General features: G+C 38.0%; 1 protein-coding gene and 1 long non-coding RNA gene across 6 annotated transcripts in view; one reads left to right on the top strand and one right to left on the bottom strand.

Moving 5' to 3' along the window:
- The window catches only part of MDFIC (MyoD family inhibitor domain containing), a 93,751-nt gene that overhangs the window by 33,350 nt on the left and 41,293 nt on the right, over positions 1-19,108 (bottom strand). For all 4 annotated transcript variants that reach the window (XM_020889128.2, XM_070468611.1, XM_070468606.1 and 1 more), the window contains exon 4: positions 1,143-1,415. In XM_020889128.2, coding sequence (XP_020744787.1) covers positions 1,143-1,415 — 273 coding nt within the window. The remainder of the gene's footprint in view (positions 1-1,142; positions 1,416-19,108) is intronic.
- LOC110134552 (uncharacterized) overlaps positions 1-19,108 on the top strand; it is a 59,512-nt gene that overhangs the window by 30,700 nt on the left and 9,704 nt on the right. The window lies entirely within an intron of this gene.

Here is a 19,108-nt window from a genome sequence, read left to right as displayed (position 1 = left end):
TGGAAAGTAGTGTCACTGACCTGGAACTATGCAGACCATTTATTATCATATCATTTGATCAACCTAACACTTTACCTCAGTTGAGTTTGAGACACCTGTAGCCAAAATGTAATATCCTTTCTCCCACTCATGACTAGTAACTCTCGATACAATTTCCTATTTACAACTCAATTTATCTTGATGAATAAGCATGGCCAACTCCACAGAAGCATCCCCAGAATTTCCTTTATTTAAGATTTCATGATAATTTAAATAGAAAGGTGAATAAGAAAAATATTTGTATTACATATATATAACACACACACACACACACACACACACACACTGCTAAAAGGAGAAGAGAAAGAGCAGAGAAATATACATATATGCTGCGAGAAATTCGGGACCTTGAATTTGAGGGAAAGTGATTTTTTAACATAAATTCACAAGTCATTTTTATAAAAGGAGTTTGTAGGTTATAAACTCAATGCCAACAGATGGGCTGGTGCTATAATAAAGGAAAACTTTTCCTGCTTCATAGTATTTCATTAATGAGGTAACTGCTAATTCTTGAGAGGTCAAAAACACAGCCCAGTGCCTCTAAGGGAGGATCTAGAGGCCAGACCACTATGAGCTTGGAACAAGGCAGAGTTGGGTGAGGGGCGCTGCCCTTGACAGCACTGGTAACTGGAAGGTGCTAGTAGGTCAAGCAAGAGTTCACCTAGCCCTTTCTCTAATCAAGAGCATGAAAATTACCAAATTTTTGCTTTAGTTTTGCCTATTTAAAAACTGAACTGCAAGACAAAAACACAAGCAGGTATCTCTGAATCAGAGATTTACATACTGAATCAGGGACTGAAAAAATATATACAATCATATTCCACCAAAACATGGTATATATATTTTTAAATGTGGTTTAAAAAGAAGTATAGCAGCTATATTTAAAGTTATGACTGTTCACTCCAGAAGACAATCTAAAAGCAGGATGTCAGCTGCCAATGCTTCCGTTATAGCCTGGGCCTTCCTTTGGGGAAGTTGCATTTTACCAAAATTCCTGTTTGGAGGCAGAGCAACATTCTTCATACATTTGCTTGATCAAATAATTCTTAGTGAATATGATTTTGCATCTGGTCAAGTAAAACATGCATATGCATCACACTTACCTTCAGGTGAAGAGCCCGTCTTTTGGGAAAAGACAGCATTTACTTTACTCTTCTTACTGATGTCACTGTTTACAGACAAGCTGGAGTGAAGTTTTCTATGCATTTTTTGAGACACGGGTGCTGAAAGTCTTCGATTCTCTGCAGATACATGTTTGGCCCCGTGGTGGATTCCATTGCCATTGCTCAGACTTGGGTGGCCGTGCTTTATCTTGCTGATTTCCTCTTCACTTTCCTGCGCCGCAGTTTGAAGCTGAGGCAAGCGCTGAGGTTGGGCTAAGTGAAAAAAAAAAAGGAAAAACAGGAAATATTTATCCAGTTAAAAACATGAGTATTTGAAAATAAACAAAATCCAATCAGTAACAGACTTTCTTGGGTTTCACCCATGATCCTAATGGGGGGGTAGGGGAGGGACACACAAATAAATATGAATATAGAGAAAGCATAATTACTAAAAGAGAAATGGGAAGGGGTCATCAAGAGTAACTTTACACAAGGGAAACAAAAAGAAGAGGAAAAAACAGTGCTTCTTTTTTCTTTAAGTAAATTTAAGTTGGAAATCTGCACAATGTAATTCAAAACTCATTCACCAGCTAAGTCCCAGGTCCTATTTTGGGTGCCACAGACACTGCAATATTATCTGAGTATCCCTGATAATGATAAACTACTCAATTGCCTTTTGAGATAAAAGGAAAGGAACAATGAATTCAAGCATCAAAGCTGGATAAGACAGTGTGTTGCATTGTTTTCTTTTTAATTCCACTTAAAATTTTGAAGAAAATCTTTTCCATATTTTTTTAAATTTTAAAATAAAAACATTTATGGCAAGTTAGGAACAGAAGAGAACTTCCTTAGTCTGATAGAACACATTTATCAAAATTTAAAGTCAGTCCTGCAGAAGCGCTCCTGCTTGGGCAGGACCAAGGAAAGAATGCCCACCTTTACCCTCTTACGTGACACTACGCTGGCAAAAGCAATGAATACCAAGAAGGAAAAACATGCCTGAGTCCTGGAAAGGAAGACACATTTTTTAGATGATACATAATTGAATATTCCAGGGGAAATCTAAGAGACTATATAGTCTGCAAAACTAAGAATTTAGCAAGATGTATACATGATAAACCATATTAAATTCAGTGAAGTTCTATAAGGCAACAGTAAGCAACTAGCAAATATGCAAGAACTGAACTCTTTACAGAAACGACAAAAGAAACAAGCCAACAAACAAACAAAAAAGCCTATAAGTATCTAGGAATTAATAGGAAAAAGGGGGAAGAGATTCTATGGCGAAACTGACCAAACATAACTGAAAGACATTAAAAAAAAACTAAAAAATGAAAGATTATGTTAATTCTGGTAATATGGTAATTATCCCCAATTTATGTAATGCAATTCCCATAAAAATTCTAAAAGGCTTATTTGTGGAACTTGACAAATGGATCCAAAATTTTATAAGTAAGAGTAGTCAAAAATCACTAAGGAAATTTTAAGGAAGAAAAAGAGGATTGTGGGATTTGACTTAGATAAAAAGTCTTATCTTGAAACTACAGTAACTAAGAGAGTGGGCTCTCCCTGTGGCTCAGCAGATTGCTTGCCAATGCAGGAATGGTGAGTTCAATCCCTGGGTCAGGCAGATCCACTGGAGGAGGAAACGGCAACCGACTTCAGTATTCTTGCCCAGAGAACCCCATGGACAGAGTCCTGGTGGACTACAGCCCTCGGGGTGGCAAAGAGTCAGATACGACTGAATGCACACGCACACACACGAACTGAGACAGTATGGCACTGGTCCAGACATAGACACAAACCAGTGCGACAGGAGAGCAAGTCACCAAAATACTTGTGCATGCAAATGCAAACGTATCTATCTCTGATACAAAGAAATTTCAGATGTTTTCAATGTCTATAAATGAAGAATTTAAAAGAAAAATATAAAATAATATTTTATTGGTGTGACACTAAAAAGGGAAAACTAATTTGATTCTTTGGACAACAAATCACAAAACAAGCACAGTGACTAGTGATCATCTATGCTGCTCAGCATTTCTAAAGACCCTCATAGATTTTGAAAACTTCCTCTAACTCATCCCTACATTCCTCAAGTTAGAGGGCACGTATGTAACTTACATTCTACCAAGCAGAAGCACAACTCACATGCAGAAGCACAGATGCAAGATGGCAGCCACACCCGGGTGGTGGAGCCTCTCAGCACAGACAGTAGAGAAGGCATTTGTTGATCTTGGCAGTGGGTGCAGTGTCTGGGGTCCACTTCCGAGCAGATCAGTGGGCAAAGCATGCAATAGTAGTAACTGTTTTCATTAGGAAAGCACCCATTTGGGGGGCATGATCCTTGGCTGTAAAACTCCTGGGAGAGTCTATATGCTACGAATAAATATTTTCTATTTAAATTAGCTAAAATGGATTCTGGTTTTTGAAGCCAAGAGTCCTGATCTCCCCCCAAATGTTATCTATTTACATTGGTTAAGTAATGAATTCTTAAAATCAACATTTATCTTGCTGGTATAGTTCCTAAGCAGAGTTATCAATCATAGCATTTCAGCAAAAAAAAAAAAAACAGCAACAGCAAAAACCATCTGGTGTCAAATTTTACTATTTTATCATTTCCTGGAATTTCAAAATCCAAAGCTGCTGTTTTAATTAGTCTTTTCTGTTTAAGATTATGAACAGTTATGAAATGTTAATTAAATCTGAATACTAAGAGGTCTTCGACTTAGAAATAAGTATAGCACACAAAACTGTAACAGTTATACATAGAACTGATAATGGCTAAAATGGACTAATTATCTGTTATCTCGGGACTACCTAAGACTTCATAAATATTTTTGACAAATTAGACAAGTCTTTAGCACACATTGTTTACTTCCATTCTTATTCACATATGCTATGTCTCTTGAGGAAAAATATCTTAACATCCCAGACTCTTATTCGAATGTACACATTGTAAGAAAAGTTTATCATTATTCTTTTACTTAACAAAAGCATCCTTTCAAGCCAAGTTTATTAATGTTAATACCCAATTTATAAAACTAATATATGAACTCCTAATCAGTTTTTTAGTGACAAAGGAGAATAACTATCTAAACATTTAATATTTGGGAATAGCACAGAGTAGTGGCTGTAAAATTTATCAAAATGTTTTGTTTTCCTCCTAACTTCTGATGCAAAGAAAAACCAAAGAAAATGGTTATTTCTCTGCTTAGCAGCTATATATGTCCTTCTCAAAGCTAAAATAGACAATCAAGGCTTTTGCAAAAGGAGATCTATTTCTTATGGGTGTGTAATCATTTGATCTAGAGATTTAATTTGCTGCTCCTGTAACTTCTTGTATCAACTAGAATGACATCCTAATGACTGCTATTGAACATAAAACCAGTTATGCATATGTATTTAACGGGATGCCAAAGAAGATAGTTAAACCTAATTTGGTGTTCTTTTCAGAGCTCTTTCCAGTAATCTCACCAAATAAATGGAATGTTTTGGACGACTTCTTCTCTGAAAAGAATAATTCAAGCAATTGAGAGCTGGGTTAAGTTGAAATGTTATTGACCAATGCTGTGGAGACTTATCAATCAAAACTGCCCTGTCATATTCCATAATCCAAGACCAATTTATAATTATTATGTAACAAGCATTCCCTATAAATAAAAATAGAAGTGGTAAAAGATAATCAGGTCTTGCCACCAAATTCTAAAACCGACAGATCTGACCTATTCCTAGAATCAAAATTGACTATTTGCAAATTACTGTGTATGGTCGGAGTGACATTCAAACATATTCTTAATGATTTATCTACATTTCAATCTTCAAAATTATATCTATTTCTGTTGGCAGGTAAATGATAGTACATTCATTTTCGTTTCACTGCCACCTAAGTATTTTTAGTATAGTTTGTATTATGGTCAATAACCAAGTATTTTCTTTTCACTCCAATTTCTTAACATTGTGATTTTGTCAGATGCAAGCAAATAGAAGCAAATCAAAATTGGATAAAACCTAGATATATGAGTTATATTAACATTCAACTTCATTGATGCTTTTTCATAGATGTGACTTAAATCTTACAGTAAATGTACAACTAAAACCAAATCAGAAACATGATTGCATTCTTGAATAAAGAACAAAAACGTCTTACTGACTGATTAAACCATAACTACTTAGCTTTAAATAGGTATTTTCCCCTTACTGTGTAAAAGTTGTGTATGGCTTTAAAAAAAAAAAAGCTCACTAATATGGGAACGACACAATGCTTCTTAAAACACAAGTGATGCCTAGGGACTCTCGCTCTCCCTTTAATGATCCACTGCTCTCATTCAGCTGTCTTTCTTTTTTCAAATCTTTACATATGTGACAGCTCTCAAAAGTAGACCATAGACCATCTGGCATTTTCAGAGGTGTAACTTGTGCAAATTCAGCTCTATTGGGAGTGCACTGCTATCTTCTGCCTGCGTTATAAAGGGACAATAGAATGTAGAACTTATGAGTTGTTTTGAATTATTCATTTTTTTGCCTGTATATTCAAGAAATTTTACAAACTCTGCATTTTGTACTACATAATCACATGCGTTAAAGGTACAAAGAAACTTTTTGACACCTCTTTTCTACAGAAAGCTGGCATTTTGTTTGATATGTGAACATTCAGCATCTGTTATATCATTCTAAACAGGATGGGTGCTTCCACAAAAGACCCCATTTTAAACTTACTCTATATGAGCAAAAAAAAAAAAATGTATTCTTGATATTCAGTAATGAATGCAATACACATCAAAATTTCAAATACCAGTTATTTGAACATTCAGCATCTCCAAACCTGGATAGCATTGGTCACCTGCTTACCATATGTGTAAAGATTTTTCAAAAAATCATTTCTCACACAATGCAGCATGATTGTAATTTTAATATCCATGATGAATAGTTACAAATGTCTTAAGAAACACTATGCTTTCTAGGTTCAAATGTTTTCAATCAGGAAGGAAACCGATAGAATTAGATCTAGTGATTTTCAATAAGAATAAGTATACGAGTAATGAGTCAATAGCATGAACTTCTTTTGATAATTTAAAAAAAACTGGGTAATACTGGAGCTAGTAATAACTATACTTGAGACTGCAGCTGCTGGAGGAGCAATATAAAGCAACATTCTGCTATAACATATAATCTATTAGCATGTGCAAATCATCTTCAGTTGCTGGTCTCTTTACACAAGTCAGATTTAATAAAATTACAAAAGAATTCTCATGCCATTTAGTCAGTTTTAAATGGCTGTTGCACACATACCAAAAAAAAAAAAAAAAAAAAAAACCCATGAATTAAACGCTTAGGATTTAAAATTGTCAGTAACAAAATGGTCAAAATAGAATATGGAGAACAGAATGTGGAAGGGGGAAAATGACTTGGTATAAACCGAATTTACTCTTCCTAGGGATAGTTACAAAGCTTTTGTTGGGTACCCAGTACTATGCTACTCCTTGGTCACTATGAGAAGACAAACAGACACCCACCCACAGACACACACATACACACGTAGACTTTATATATACTTATAACAAAATAGCATTTTATTAAATATACATAAAATATACATCTACATACAATAATAGGTTTAAAAGTTATTTATTTCAATATGCACTGATATGACTAAACTATATTACTGGTACTTATTGTTATGATGTTAATTTAGGCTAAAATCAACTAAAATAAATGTGCTATTAGACAACTTGAATCAGCGTGATACAGTCCTTTCTCAGTGTACAGACCCAGCATTCTAACACAGTTTGGAAGCTCCTGGAATTTTCTACCTGTTTCCTTAGTTCCCGTCCAAGGGCCTTCTGAAATTTATTTCTCTCTCAAGCTTCTAAACTTTTGCATCACATCTTCGCCATCTTCATTTTATTCTAAACTTTTGCATCACATCTTCGCCATCTTCATTTTATTTAATGTGTATACTAACATATTGAGACATATTTTGGAATTATAGTTTTTTTAGAACCTTGACCATTTAAGAGTCCCAATTAAATCCTGTGGTTACATGACTGGGATCTCACAGGATAGAGGGGATTGTTCTTTGATGCTTTCACATAGATTAGCAATTTTAACAGTGATTCCTTTTTAATTATTGCAAAATAAATCATCAGATGTCAGGAGTTGGAAGTACTTCTTCCCCAAACAAAAGAATACAACTTTTAGAAGTCTGGAGAATCGAGCACTTTTCTCCATTGCACAAGAACATTTAGGAAATACTTGAACATCTTTAAGTACAGTCTGGAAGAGGGTGATTGCTAGCTGTTTGCCAGATCCATTCTCCCCATCGGTCCCGGATATGGAGCTAACCTATTTCCCAGCATTCCTTGCAGTTTGTTTCAGCCACATGACCATGTTTGCTCTGAAGGGCTGAAGAGAAGAATTTATTTTTGTCACTTCTAGGCCTAGACCTTACGACTTGGGTGTGTCCTCCTTACGCTTCTTTTTCCTTGCACTTGGCAGCAACCCAGCTTCGACCACGGCTGAGGGAAATACCTTAAGGGATGTTGGAAAAACCAAATAGCAAGAATCTGCATGGCAGCAGAGAGGTCTTACTGACCTGGAATGCTCATCTCATGCTGTTACATAAGAAATAAACTTGGATTTAGTCATGGGATTAATGCTGCAACTCATGATAAACATAACTTCTACCAATACCTATAAACAACTATGTAAAGTACATCTACATATAATATACACAAACTGTCCCTAGCCCAAAAGATCCAAAAGACATCATACTTCACTAGTATAAAAGAAGCAAACCAGTCGAATAGTAGTGGAAAGACCACTGCCAAATCCACAGACTCTGGTGGATCTTAGAAAGCAAGTGCTCAACTTTATAAGGTAGGAGCCAGTTATCACTGAGGGATAATCGTGCATGTTGTGATTCTGTAGGAAAAGTAGCCCAGCCTTACTCCACCACTCTAGCAGAGCAATAAAACTCTGTCAGATTCTACCTTTACCGTGGCTGGAAGGAAATCCAGCAGTGTGACCAACCACCCCAGCTTGCTCAGCTTGAAGGAGGTGCTGGGAGGCAGAACTAACGGTTTTATAACGAGGACAGTCCCCGGCAAACTGGGACCAGTCGGTCACCTTAATATCAGGAGCAGTTTGTACACAAGTATTTTCTTCAACAAGATACTGGCAACAACAGACAGTGGGAAGTGTGTACGCTTTTACAAACAAGACCCACTAAGGTTTGAATTCTGGAGCGAGTATTTCCTGGTTCTCTGAGCTTGAGAAAATTACTGTATCCCCCTGGGTAGTAGGACATTCATTGGCACAATGAGAGGAAATGATAGATCTCATGGACCTAGAAGGGTTTGTCTTCCCAGTTCCACCCCACTGATCTCTCCCTCCTCACTCTCGCCTACTTAATCCCCACCCCATTTGATTCTGATTTATTAGTTGGCTTTTATTTTTTATTCTGTGTTACCAGATGCTTTCCCCCGCTATAAGTCAACCCCAAACCTTCTTGTAAATAAGCAGATTTCAAATAAATATACAGAGATAAATATACAGAAATTAAAAAAAAGATCATTAACGAAAGTGATTCTACATTTTCTTTTTAATATCTGCATGTATTACAGAAAAGTCCCCAGGGAGTACACCAAGGACTAATACAAATCTTTATTATATCTCCTCCAAGTGGAGCTTTTGTTGCATAATGTTTTTATCCTCAAACAGATGACAAATTTGGCTTCACTTTATGCCAGCCTTTGAATATCATAGTTTTTACTTAACTTACCTGGATAAGAGGAGCCCACCAACCACACATCTGAGAATAGACTATTCTCAGTTTAAGTTAGCAGGTTTCATTATGGATTGCTGTCTGCAAGCTTCATTTGTATATTAAAAGAACATATTGTCCACCTATGTAATCCCATAGTGAAGATGGGGCCTCTGGTTGCTGTGGTCTCCTTTGTTCTCTGACTCTATAGGTATTTTCCATCATTTGATTTAACTGATAAAGTGACCTCTGCTTATAAGTATTTATAATTCTATGTGTGTGTGTATTAATCACTCAGTTGTGTCCAGCTCTTGCAATCCCATGGACTGTAGCTTGCCAGGCTCCTCTGTCCATAGGGATTCTCCAAGCAAGAATTCTGGAGTGGATTGCCATTTCCTTCTCCAGTTATAATTGTAAACATCTACATAAATATGTATTAATATTTTACAGAGAATAAATAGCCTAAACAGTGCTTTCTGTATGCCTGAAAATACATTTAAAAAAAGACAGCACAATCCAAAACTCTATTTTACATATTGAATTATTTTTTAATATGATAACTTTAAAAGAAATATGATGCCTTCATGTTCTTTTGAAGAATGACTTCTGAATTTTTTAATAGGCAATAATGGGCATATTCACCTAGATATAGATAGATAGGTAGGTACACACACACACATATATATATTATAAATATAAATTTGTATTAAATATAAATATATACATATACATGGAATATGTTTAGGTATACAAAGGCATTTCGTTTGTGAGTTTTATTTTAAGATCAATTAGTGGGCAAGCAGAAGTTTGAAAAGTCCTACTGTTATCATGTTATGTTTCAACAAATAGAAGTTTTTTTCTCAAAATTCTCAAAACAATAGCAAGTTAGGAAGTATCAGGTAGTTACACCTCACTTCAAAAGTCATACCATTAACCAAACATTTTATTGACCTTGCTAGTATTTCACCATGAGGCTTATAGGGAAAGATTTTTAAAACTATTATTTGCTTTTAGAAGTAATCACTTTAAAATCACCTGATTTTCTATCACAAAGGAATAGAACGTATCAAATATTATCTTTTCAAATAACATATCAAAAACACTTAGCCAAGTTAGGATTTACAAACAAGCAGCATATACAAAAGTAAAATTAGGGTGGATGGCACCTAAAAAACCATATACAGAAAATCCCTAATATCAGATTCATCCAGAGTCTTTATACACCGATTGCAGCTTTGAAGGACCACAAAGCATATAAGAAGACATCCCATTAAGAAGCATGCAATACTCTTAGCATGCAATATACATTGAGATATCTAGACAGGTGCAGAAGTGCTTTCTGGCATAGGTCCTAGACCCAGTCTGCTACTGGGTGCATTTAGCCCTCCTCCATGTGATAAGGGAGAGTATACAATGGTTAGATAGCATCACTGACTCAATGGATATGAATCTGAGCAAACACAAGGAGACAGTCAAGGACAGAGGAACCTGGTGTGCTACAGTCCATGAGGACACAACTTAGCAATTGAACAACAACAAATATGATAAGGCTCTCTGGTAAGGCACAAGTCAAAATCCTAAGATGGAGGACTCTGATCTAATATAAAAACCTGCATCAGGAGTAGCATCGGCTACTAACTGGCAATTACCAAGAGCACTGCCAACGACTGAACAACAATGGCATCTGCCATCCGCCTCTACGGAGACTGAACCCTGCGCTGCTATTGCCACTGAACTTCAACAACCCTGAAGGAGTTCAGGGTGGGGTGAGGCACTCTGGAAATATAGACCCATCTGACTGCAGAGTTCCAAAGAGTAGCAAGGAGAGATAAGAAAGCCTTCTTCAGGGATCAGTGAAAAGAAATAGAGGAAAACAATAGAATGGGAAAGACTAGAGATCTATTCAAGAAAATTAGAGATACCAAGGGAACATTTCATGCAAAGATGGACACAATAAAGGACAGAAATGGTATGGACCTAACAGAAGCAGAAGATATTAAGAAGAGGTGGCAAGAATACACAGAAGAACTATACAAAAAAAGATCTTCATGACCTGGATAAACATGATGGTGTGATCAATCACTTAGAGCCAGACACCCTGAAGTCAAGTGGGCCATAGGGAGCATCGCGAGGAACAAAGCTAGTAGAAGTGATGGAATTCCAGCTGAGCTATTTCAAATCCTAAAAGATGATGCTGTTAAAGTGCTACACTCAATATGCCAGCAAATTTGGAAAATTCAGAAGTGGCCACAGGACTGGAAGAGGTCAGTTTTCAAACTAGCGCACAGCTGCACTCATTTCACATATGCTAGCAAGACCATGATCAAAATACTCTAAGCTAGGCTTCACCAGTACATGAATCATGAACTTCCAGATGCACAAGCTAGATTTATAAAGGCAGAGGATCCAGAGATCAAATTGCCAACATCTGTTGGGTCATTAGAAAGGCAAGAGAATTCCATAGAAATATCTACTTCTGCTATATTGACTACTCAAGCCTTTGACTGTGTGGATCACAACAACAAACTGGAAAATTCTTAAAGAGAATGGAATACCAGACCACCTTACCTGCCTCCTGAGAATCCTGTATGCAGGTCAAGAAGAAATAGTTAGAAGCAGACAGGGAATGATGGCCTGGTTCAAAATTGGGAAAGGGGTACATCAAGGCTGTATAATGTCACCCTGCTTATTTAACTTCTTATTCAGCTTACATCATGTGAAATGCCAGTATGCATGAAGCACAAGCTAGAATAAGACTGGCAGGAGAAATATCAGTAACCTCATATATGCAGATGATACCACTTTAATGGCAGAAAGGGAAGAGGAACTAAACAGCCTCTTGATGAGGTTGAAAGAGGAGAGTGAAAAAGCTGGTTTAAAACTCAACATTCAAAAAAACGAAGATCATGGCATGCAATCTCGTCACTTCATGGCAAATAATTCGGGAAACAATGGAAACAGTGACAGATTTTATTTTCTTGGGCTCCAAAATCATTGCAGATGGTGACTGCAGCCATGAAATTAAAACACACTTGTTTCTTGGAAGAAAAACTATGACAAACCTAGACAGTATATTAAAAATCAGAGACATTACTTTGCTGACAAAGATCTGTAGAGTCAAATATATGGTTTTTCCAGGATTCATGTATGGATGTAAGAGCTGGACCATAAAGGAAGCTGAGCTCCGAAGAACTGATACTTTTGAACTGTGCTAGAGAAGACTCTTGAGAGTCCCTTGGACTGCAAGATCAAACCAGTCCATCTTAAAGGAAATCAGTCCTGAATATTCATTGGAAGGACAGATGCTGAAGCTGAAACTCCAATACTTTGGCTACATGATGGGAAGAGCTGACTCATTGGAAAAGACCATGATGCTGGGAAAGATTGAAGGCAGGAGGAGAAGGGACCGACAGAGGATGAGGTTGGATACCATCACTGACTCAATGGAAATGAGTTTGAGCAAAATCATGGAGATGGTGAAGGACAGGGAAGCCTGGCGTGCTGCAGTCCATGGTGTCACAAAGAGTTGGACACATTAAGCAACTGAACAGTCATCCTAGCTGGAATGTCAGTAGTCAATATGAAACAGTAGCAAAATGGCTAGTTAAAATAAGCAGTCTGCAGTCCTTGGGACACAGAGTACATGCAAAGGAATGCTGGAGCTTTCGGGGACTTGCCGAAATCTACCCATATATTGGTATTTTGGAGTTCTGGCTTTTGGTAGCTGCTGCAAGAACAAATTCCATCTAACTGGCCAACATGAAAGTCGACTAGAAAAAGCAGACAGTTTTACTAAAGAAAGCTTTTTTACCTGCAAGCAATATAGTCAAACCTAGCAACACACAAATAAATCAGTCATCCTATAAATTGGAACAGAGACTCCCTTCAATAGAGACAAATTTCAAAAAGCCTTCCTTGCCTGAGTGCAAGCCTTGGTGAGCAGAGCAAGGGCTAGATTTCAGCCCTCACTTGCCTTTGTGCAACTCACAAACACAGAACCACAAGAAACAGTCCTGGTAGCCAGTAATGGTTAGACTGCAGAAGTTCAGATCTCTTATCTGAACTTCAGCAGCCATATTACTGGTTCCAGTCTGAGTGCAGGGTGCTGATCAGGTCAATGTGATGTGCTAGAAAATGAAATGAGGGGATACTAGGGAAGTGCAGGAGTGGTGGGAGCCTGAACCTCCAGGCTCTCTCAAGTGCCTCCCCCTCATACTCAGTAGCTCCCGTGACTCATTCACAAGGGATACAAGCTGGGGAAGGAGCCTGAGCAAGCATAAGACCTGGGTCAAGCTTCACCACCTGCAGAAGAAGAGCAAGTGACAGGAAGCCGTTAAGTCAAGACTAAAGGAAACAGGGATCCCTGAATCCTGAAACAAAAGTGGCAAGTCAAGGGACCAGAGTCAAACTATTTGACACATAACTTCTGTACCAGTTACCAGAAAATAAAGCACGCCACACCACCTCCAAAGGAAAAAAAAAGGGGGGGACTGGGGTGGAGGGGTACATTCATAAGCAACTAACAAAGATCTTAAAGAACTTATATAGCTACAGGAAAAAAACCAACAACCCCTAGTCCAGCAAATAAAGAATTGTGACTGTTTCACCTTAAGGCAATCCCTGATGCTACCAACAAGAAAAGAACTGCTAAGGCCCCTGAAAGGGAATCCTCCCCAAAGCCCTTCTCAGAGATGACCATAAAGGACACTCAATAAGGGAAAACTTCTTAGCAGATAATCCTCAGGTAAACACATCCACTGGCCACAGAAGCCAGGCCAAGGTTAAGGAAGAAACTTAACAAAGATGCTTATGATAGTCCTGGGCTTCCCAGATGGTGCTAGTGGTAAAGAACCCACCTGCCAGTGAAGGAGACCTAAGAGACCTGGGTTCAATCCCTGGGTCAGGAATATCCCCTAGAGAAGGAAAATGGCAACCCACTCCAGCATTCTTGCCTGGAGAATTCCATGGACAAAGAAGCCTGTGGGCTACAATCCATGGGGTCACAAAGAGTCGGACACGACTGAAGCAACTTAGAACACATGTGATAGTCCCTGGCCAGAGCATCTTGTGGACTATCCTGCACCAGGGTGATACGGACACTCCCTAGACCAATCCTATACTTGAGTTTACAGAGCAGCTATCCTATACTTCCTTCACCATTATACAATCAGATATGTTTTAGGCCATAATTTCCAAGAACATGAGGCACTACACCCAGATTTGATTGAGGTCAGATTCCTTGATCATTTTAGAGGAGGAATAAAGATCACCCAGAAGTCTGTGGAATAATAACCATATGACACTAGCTCTAGATGTATCATAGGAATGTGATTTGTTTCTCATTAGGGACAGGCAGAGTACACAGTTGGTTTAAAAGAAAACTGGATCTCATTAGATAGGAATATTTTGAAATGATATGTAGGGAACAAAATGTATCTGTGTAGACACACAGAGAAATGGGTGCCAGTCAGCCAGGCACTGGGCCATCATAGATACCTATTCTTGGTCTACCCAACATCATCCCCTTTCTTCTGGTGGTTGTGTAGGTAATAATGAGAGCAGGACCCCCATTTGCTGACAAGAGCCCTTCTAAAATTAGTATTTTCAGTTACATAGGTTTTGCATGCAGAGCTTAACAACTTTAGGCATTTGCTGACTTGCCTTTGATTATATAGCAAGTGCCTTAAGGACAAGATTCTGTCTGCTCAGAGTTCCATCAACCTTATCAGGAGCATACCAGCTGACAAAAAACCTTGTACAATGTTCAGCACCCAGTGGACACCTAGTGAAAATTAACTGATGATGATAAATTATACTAGCTTTTAAGCTGTCACTTGATCCCAGTGTATAACAACCTTCCTGAATAAATCAAGCAACAGTTTGGTATTCAGTACCATTATAAACTTCTTCCTTCACCTTCACGAGTCTAGGGAATTGCTTAAAAGCATAATATGAGGATGGTGACGCTACAGGAAGAATTCAAGAAACCCACTCTGTTACAAGGGAATTAAAGATTCAGTTACAGATATCAAACTATGCATAGGGAAATACATCAAAAATACTAGTCAAGTGACCTTTTTGAAAACAGCCTAGGAAAAGTCAGTATACCAAATTATAGAGCTTAAAGTTTTTCCTCCTGCTTATAATAAAAGTAAATCCAACTTAATGTACAAGTAAAATTGGTTTCTCCTTGAGATTTCAGGAGTGGCAATGCAAATTAAGTTTCAGTTAAGAGATATGGAATCAGATAGAGAAAACTATGTATTGCTAACCGAACATTTAAAAAGTCAACTTATTTTCAGTAGTTTATACAAGGTAAATCAGAAGAAAAGTTTAAATTCTGTTATTATGAATTCCCCAGAGCTTTAACAGAACATATAATAGTTAAACTTCATTGGTGAGTATTTGTTTGATGGCTTTTCACTCTTCAATAAATTTCTTTAAGATACGACCCAAGACAAGGAAACCTTTATACTTTACTTCATTTAACAGCTCTCATTATGGATAATGCTGTCTCTGACATAATCTGAAAAAAAGGTCTCCAAGTAAAGTTCTCAGAATTGACTCTAAGACTAGGATGGTCCTAATTGTCATGTCCAGCCCCAATAGGAGATCCTGTATTTCCTCCATAAAGAATAAAAAAAGCTGCTTATCCCAGAAATGAACATCAATTTTAGAAAAATGGTGTAATAAAATTTTCCAAGCCTGTGTAGGTAGATTCACAAATATACACTTAAAATTCTCATATATGAACAATGGATTATAAACTTAAACATAATGGAATGATTTCAATATAAAAATGCATAAGTGAAAATAACACTATTTTCTCATTATCTTGTCTTCTCCTAAGATGAAATGTCTTTCCCTACCTCCTTAAAAGGCTGCTTTAAATTTCTGGAGCCTGAATGGTAGAATGTGAATTTTAGATTCTTGCCTTCACCAACATATAAAGACATTTTTAACTTCTGTGACAATAAAATGTTACCCAAACATAAGCATCAGGAAATGACTTAAACACAAGGGAAAAGCTCATTAACCACATCTGAAGATGAGTATGATTGAGACCGTTTATACAAACACTTCTTCCTCTAATTATGCCATTAAAACACACAAAATTCATCAAGGTACCTTTGGCTGCATACTAAATTAAATACGTTATTGAAAAATGTTTGTTGAGTACATACTCTTGTGCCAGCCATTGTGCTAGGCATAAGGGATTTACAGTGAACAAAACTTTCAAAGACCTTGCCTTCACAAAGCTTTCAGATAGGTATTATCTAGCATAACAAGAAACCCAAAGATAGGACAGCTCTAGTATTACTGATTCCGCAGGTTCTCTATTTCCACTGCCATCCTTGGCACGTCTCCTTTCCCGTCTGACTTCTCCCCACACAGTTACAAGACTCCTTGACACAACTCCAGACACCACACTGAGAGATGACGACAGTCCTTGAAAAAACGAGGGAGCTCACTCCAGCTGTCTCTTTTAAGAATACAAAAATGCCATTCCCAGAAGTCCTCCAGGAGGCATCTTCCAGCTTCACTGGTCAGCAATGTCCCATGCTGACCCCAAGCTGTCCTCCTGTCTGCTTCCAGAGCAAAGTTTGTTAAAGGTCTGCTGTCTTCACCACACAGGAGGCTCCTCTGTAGAAAGAAGCATGTCATTCATCCACTTGTACAGTCACTCAATGAGCATTTATGAAGTGCCCAACACTTCCTAATATCCGCTCCAGCACTTAGAAAGTGGTCATTTAGAAAAGAATGAATGAAGGAATGGAATAAGAAAACAATAATGTTCATTTTATACCTCTCAATTTCAATCATTTAAATAAAATCTTAAGTACATTTGCCATACCTAGAAACATAAATAAGTCTGAGGAAGCCTTACAAGTAGCTGGGAAGAGAGGTGAAAGGCAAAGGAAAAAGGCAAAGAAGGTGGCATTAGTGGTAAAGAACCCGCCTGCCAATGCAGGAGACATAAGAAAGGGAAGTTCAATCCCCAGGTTGGGAAGATCCTCTGAAGGAAGGCATGGCAATCCACTGCGGTATTCTTGCCTTCAGGATCCCACGGGCAGAAGAACCTGGCAGGCTACAGTTCATGGGGTCATAAAGATCAGACAGGACTGAAGCAACACCCAACTGAATGCAGAGTTCCAGAAAATAGCAAGGAGAGATAAGAAAGACTTCTTAAGAGAACAATGCAAAGAAATAGAAGAAAACAATGAATGGGAAAGACTAAAGATCTCTTCAAGAAAACTGGACATACCAAGAGAATATTTCATGCAAAGATGGGCACAATAAAGAACAGAAAAGGCAAGGACCTAATGGGAGCAGAGGATATTGAGAACAAGTGGCAAGAATATACACAATTAAACAAAAACGTCTAACGACCTGGGTAACCACGCTCCTGCGGTCACTCACCTAGAGAAAGACATCCAGGAATGGAAGTCAAGTGGGCCTCAGGAAGCATCACTAGGAACAAAGCGAGTGGAGGTGATGGAATTCCAGCTGAGCTATTTCAAATCCTAAAAGATGATGCCGTTAAATTGCTGCACTCAATATGCCAGTGAATTTGGAAAACCCAGCAGAGGCCACAGGACTGGAAGAGGTCAGTTTTCATTCAAATCCCAAAGAGAGGCAATGCCAAAGAATGTTTAAACTATTGCACAATTGTACTCATTTCACATGCCAGCAAGATTATGCTCAAAATACTTCAAGCTAGGCTTCAGCAGTACATGAACTGAGAACTTCCAGATGGACAAGCTGGATTTATAAAGGCAGAGGAACCAGAGATCAAATTCGTTGGATCACAGAAAAAGCAAGGGGAAAAAAAAAAAAAAACAAACTACTTCTGTGTCATTGACTATGCTAAAGCCTTTGACTGTGTGGACCATAACAAACCGTGGAAAATTATTAAAGAAATGGGAATACCAGACTACCTTACCTGCATCCTGAGAAACCTATATGCAGGTCAAGAAGCAGCAGTTAGAACCAGACATGGAACAACAGACAGGTTCAAAATTAGGAAAGGAGTACATCAAGGCTGTATATTTAAAAAAAGAAAGAAAAAAAAAGGCTGTATATTGTCACCCTGCTTTATTTAACCTCTATTCAGAGTACATTATGTGAAATACTGGGCTAGATGACTCACAAACTGGAATCAAGACTGGCAGGAGATATATCAACAACCTCATATATGCAGATGATACCACTTTAAAGGCAGAAAGGGAAGAGGAACTAAACAGCCTCTTGATGAGGGTAAAAGAGGAGAGTGAAAAAGCTGGATTAAAACTCAACATTGAAAAAAACTAAGATCATGGCATCCAGTCCCATCACTTCATGGCAAATAGACAGGGAAAAAAGGCAAACAGTGACAGATGTTGTTTTATTGGGCTCCAAAAATCACTGTGGGCAATGACTGCAGCCACAAAATTAAAAGACACTTGATCCTTGGAAGAAAAGCTATGACAAACCTAGACAGCATATTGAAAAGCAGAGATATAACTTTGCCAACAAATGTCTGTATAGTCAAAGCTATAGTTTTTGCAGTAGTCATGCATGGATGTGAGAGTTGCACTGTAAAGAAGGCTGAGTGCCAAAGAATTGATGCTTTTGCACTGTGTGCTGCAGAAGATTCTTGAGAGTCCCTTAAAGAGCGAGAATATCAAACCAGTGAATCCCAACAGAAATCAACCCTGAATACTTATTGCAAGGACTGATGCTGAAGCTGATGCTCCAATACTCTGGCTACCAGATTCAAAGAGCCAACTCACAGGAAAAGACTCTGATGCTGGGAAAGACTGAGGGCAAAAGGAGACAGGGGTGACAGAGGATGAAATGGTTGGATGGCATCAGTGACTCTATGGACTGGGTTTGGGCAAACTCCAGGAGACAGTGAAGGACAGGGAAGCTTGGCAGGGAAGATTCAGTTCATGGAGTCACAAAAAGTCAGACACAACTTAATGACTGAACAACAAACAACAAACACAACTGCCTTCTCCCACACCTCTCTGGTAAGTCTTCGCCTACTTAATCCAGATGATTTTTAGAACCTGTAGCAACTGTGTTTATCCTCCAAAGCTCCACAGCGATCCCACACACTTATAATTTACACAGCCATTTAGTGTCTGTAATTTACAAGAACTGGAAAAATGAGAATGTCAAGTTTGTTCATCACCGCTGACCTTGTATTATTTTAATC

The sequence above is a fragment of the Odocoileus virginianus genome, chromosome 1 (genome assembly GCF_023699985.2).
Source record: "Odocoileus virginianus isolate 20LAN1187 ecotype Illinois chromosome 1, Ovbor_1.2, whole genome shotgun sequence".
NCBI classification, from domain to species: domain Eukaryota; kingdom Metazoa; phylum Chordata; class Mammalia; order Artiodactyla; family Cervidae; genus Odocoileus; species Odocoileus virginianus.
Note: the sequence above shows the minus strand (reverse complement) of the source record. Positions and strands in the feature narration are given on the sequence as shown.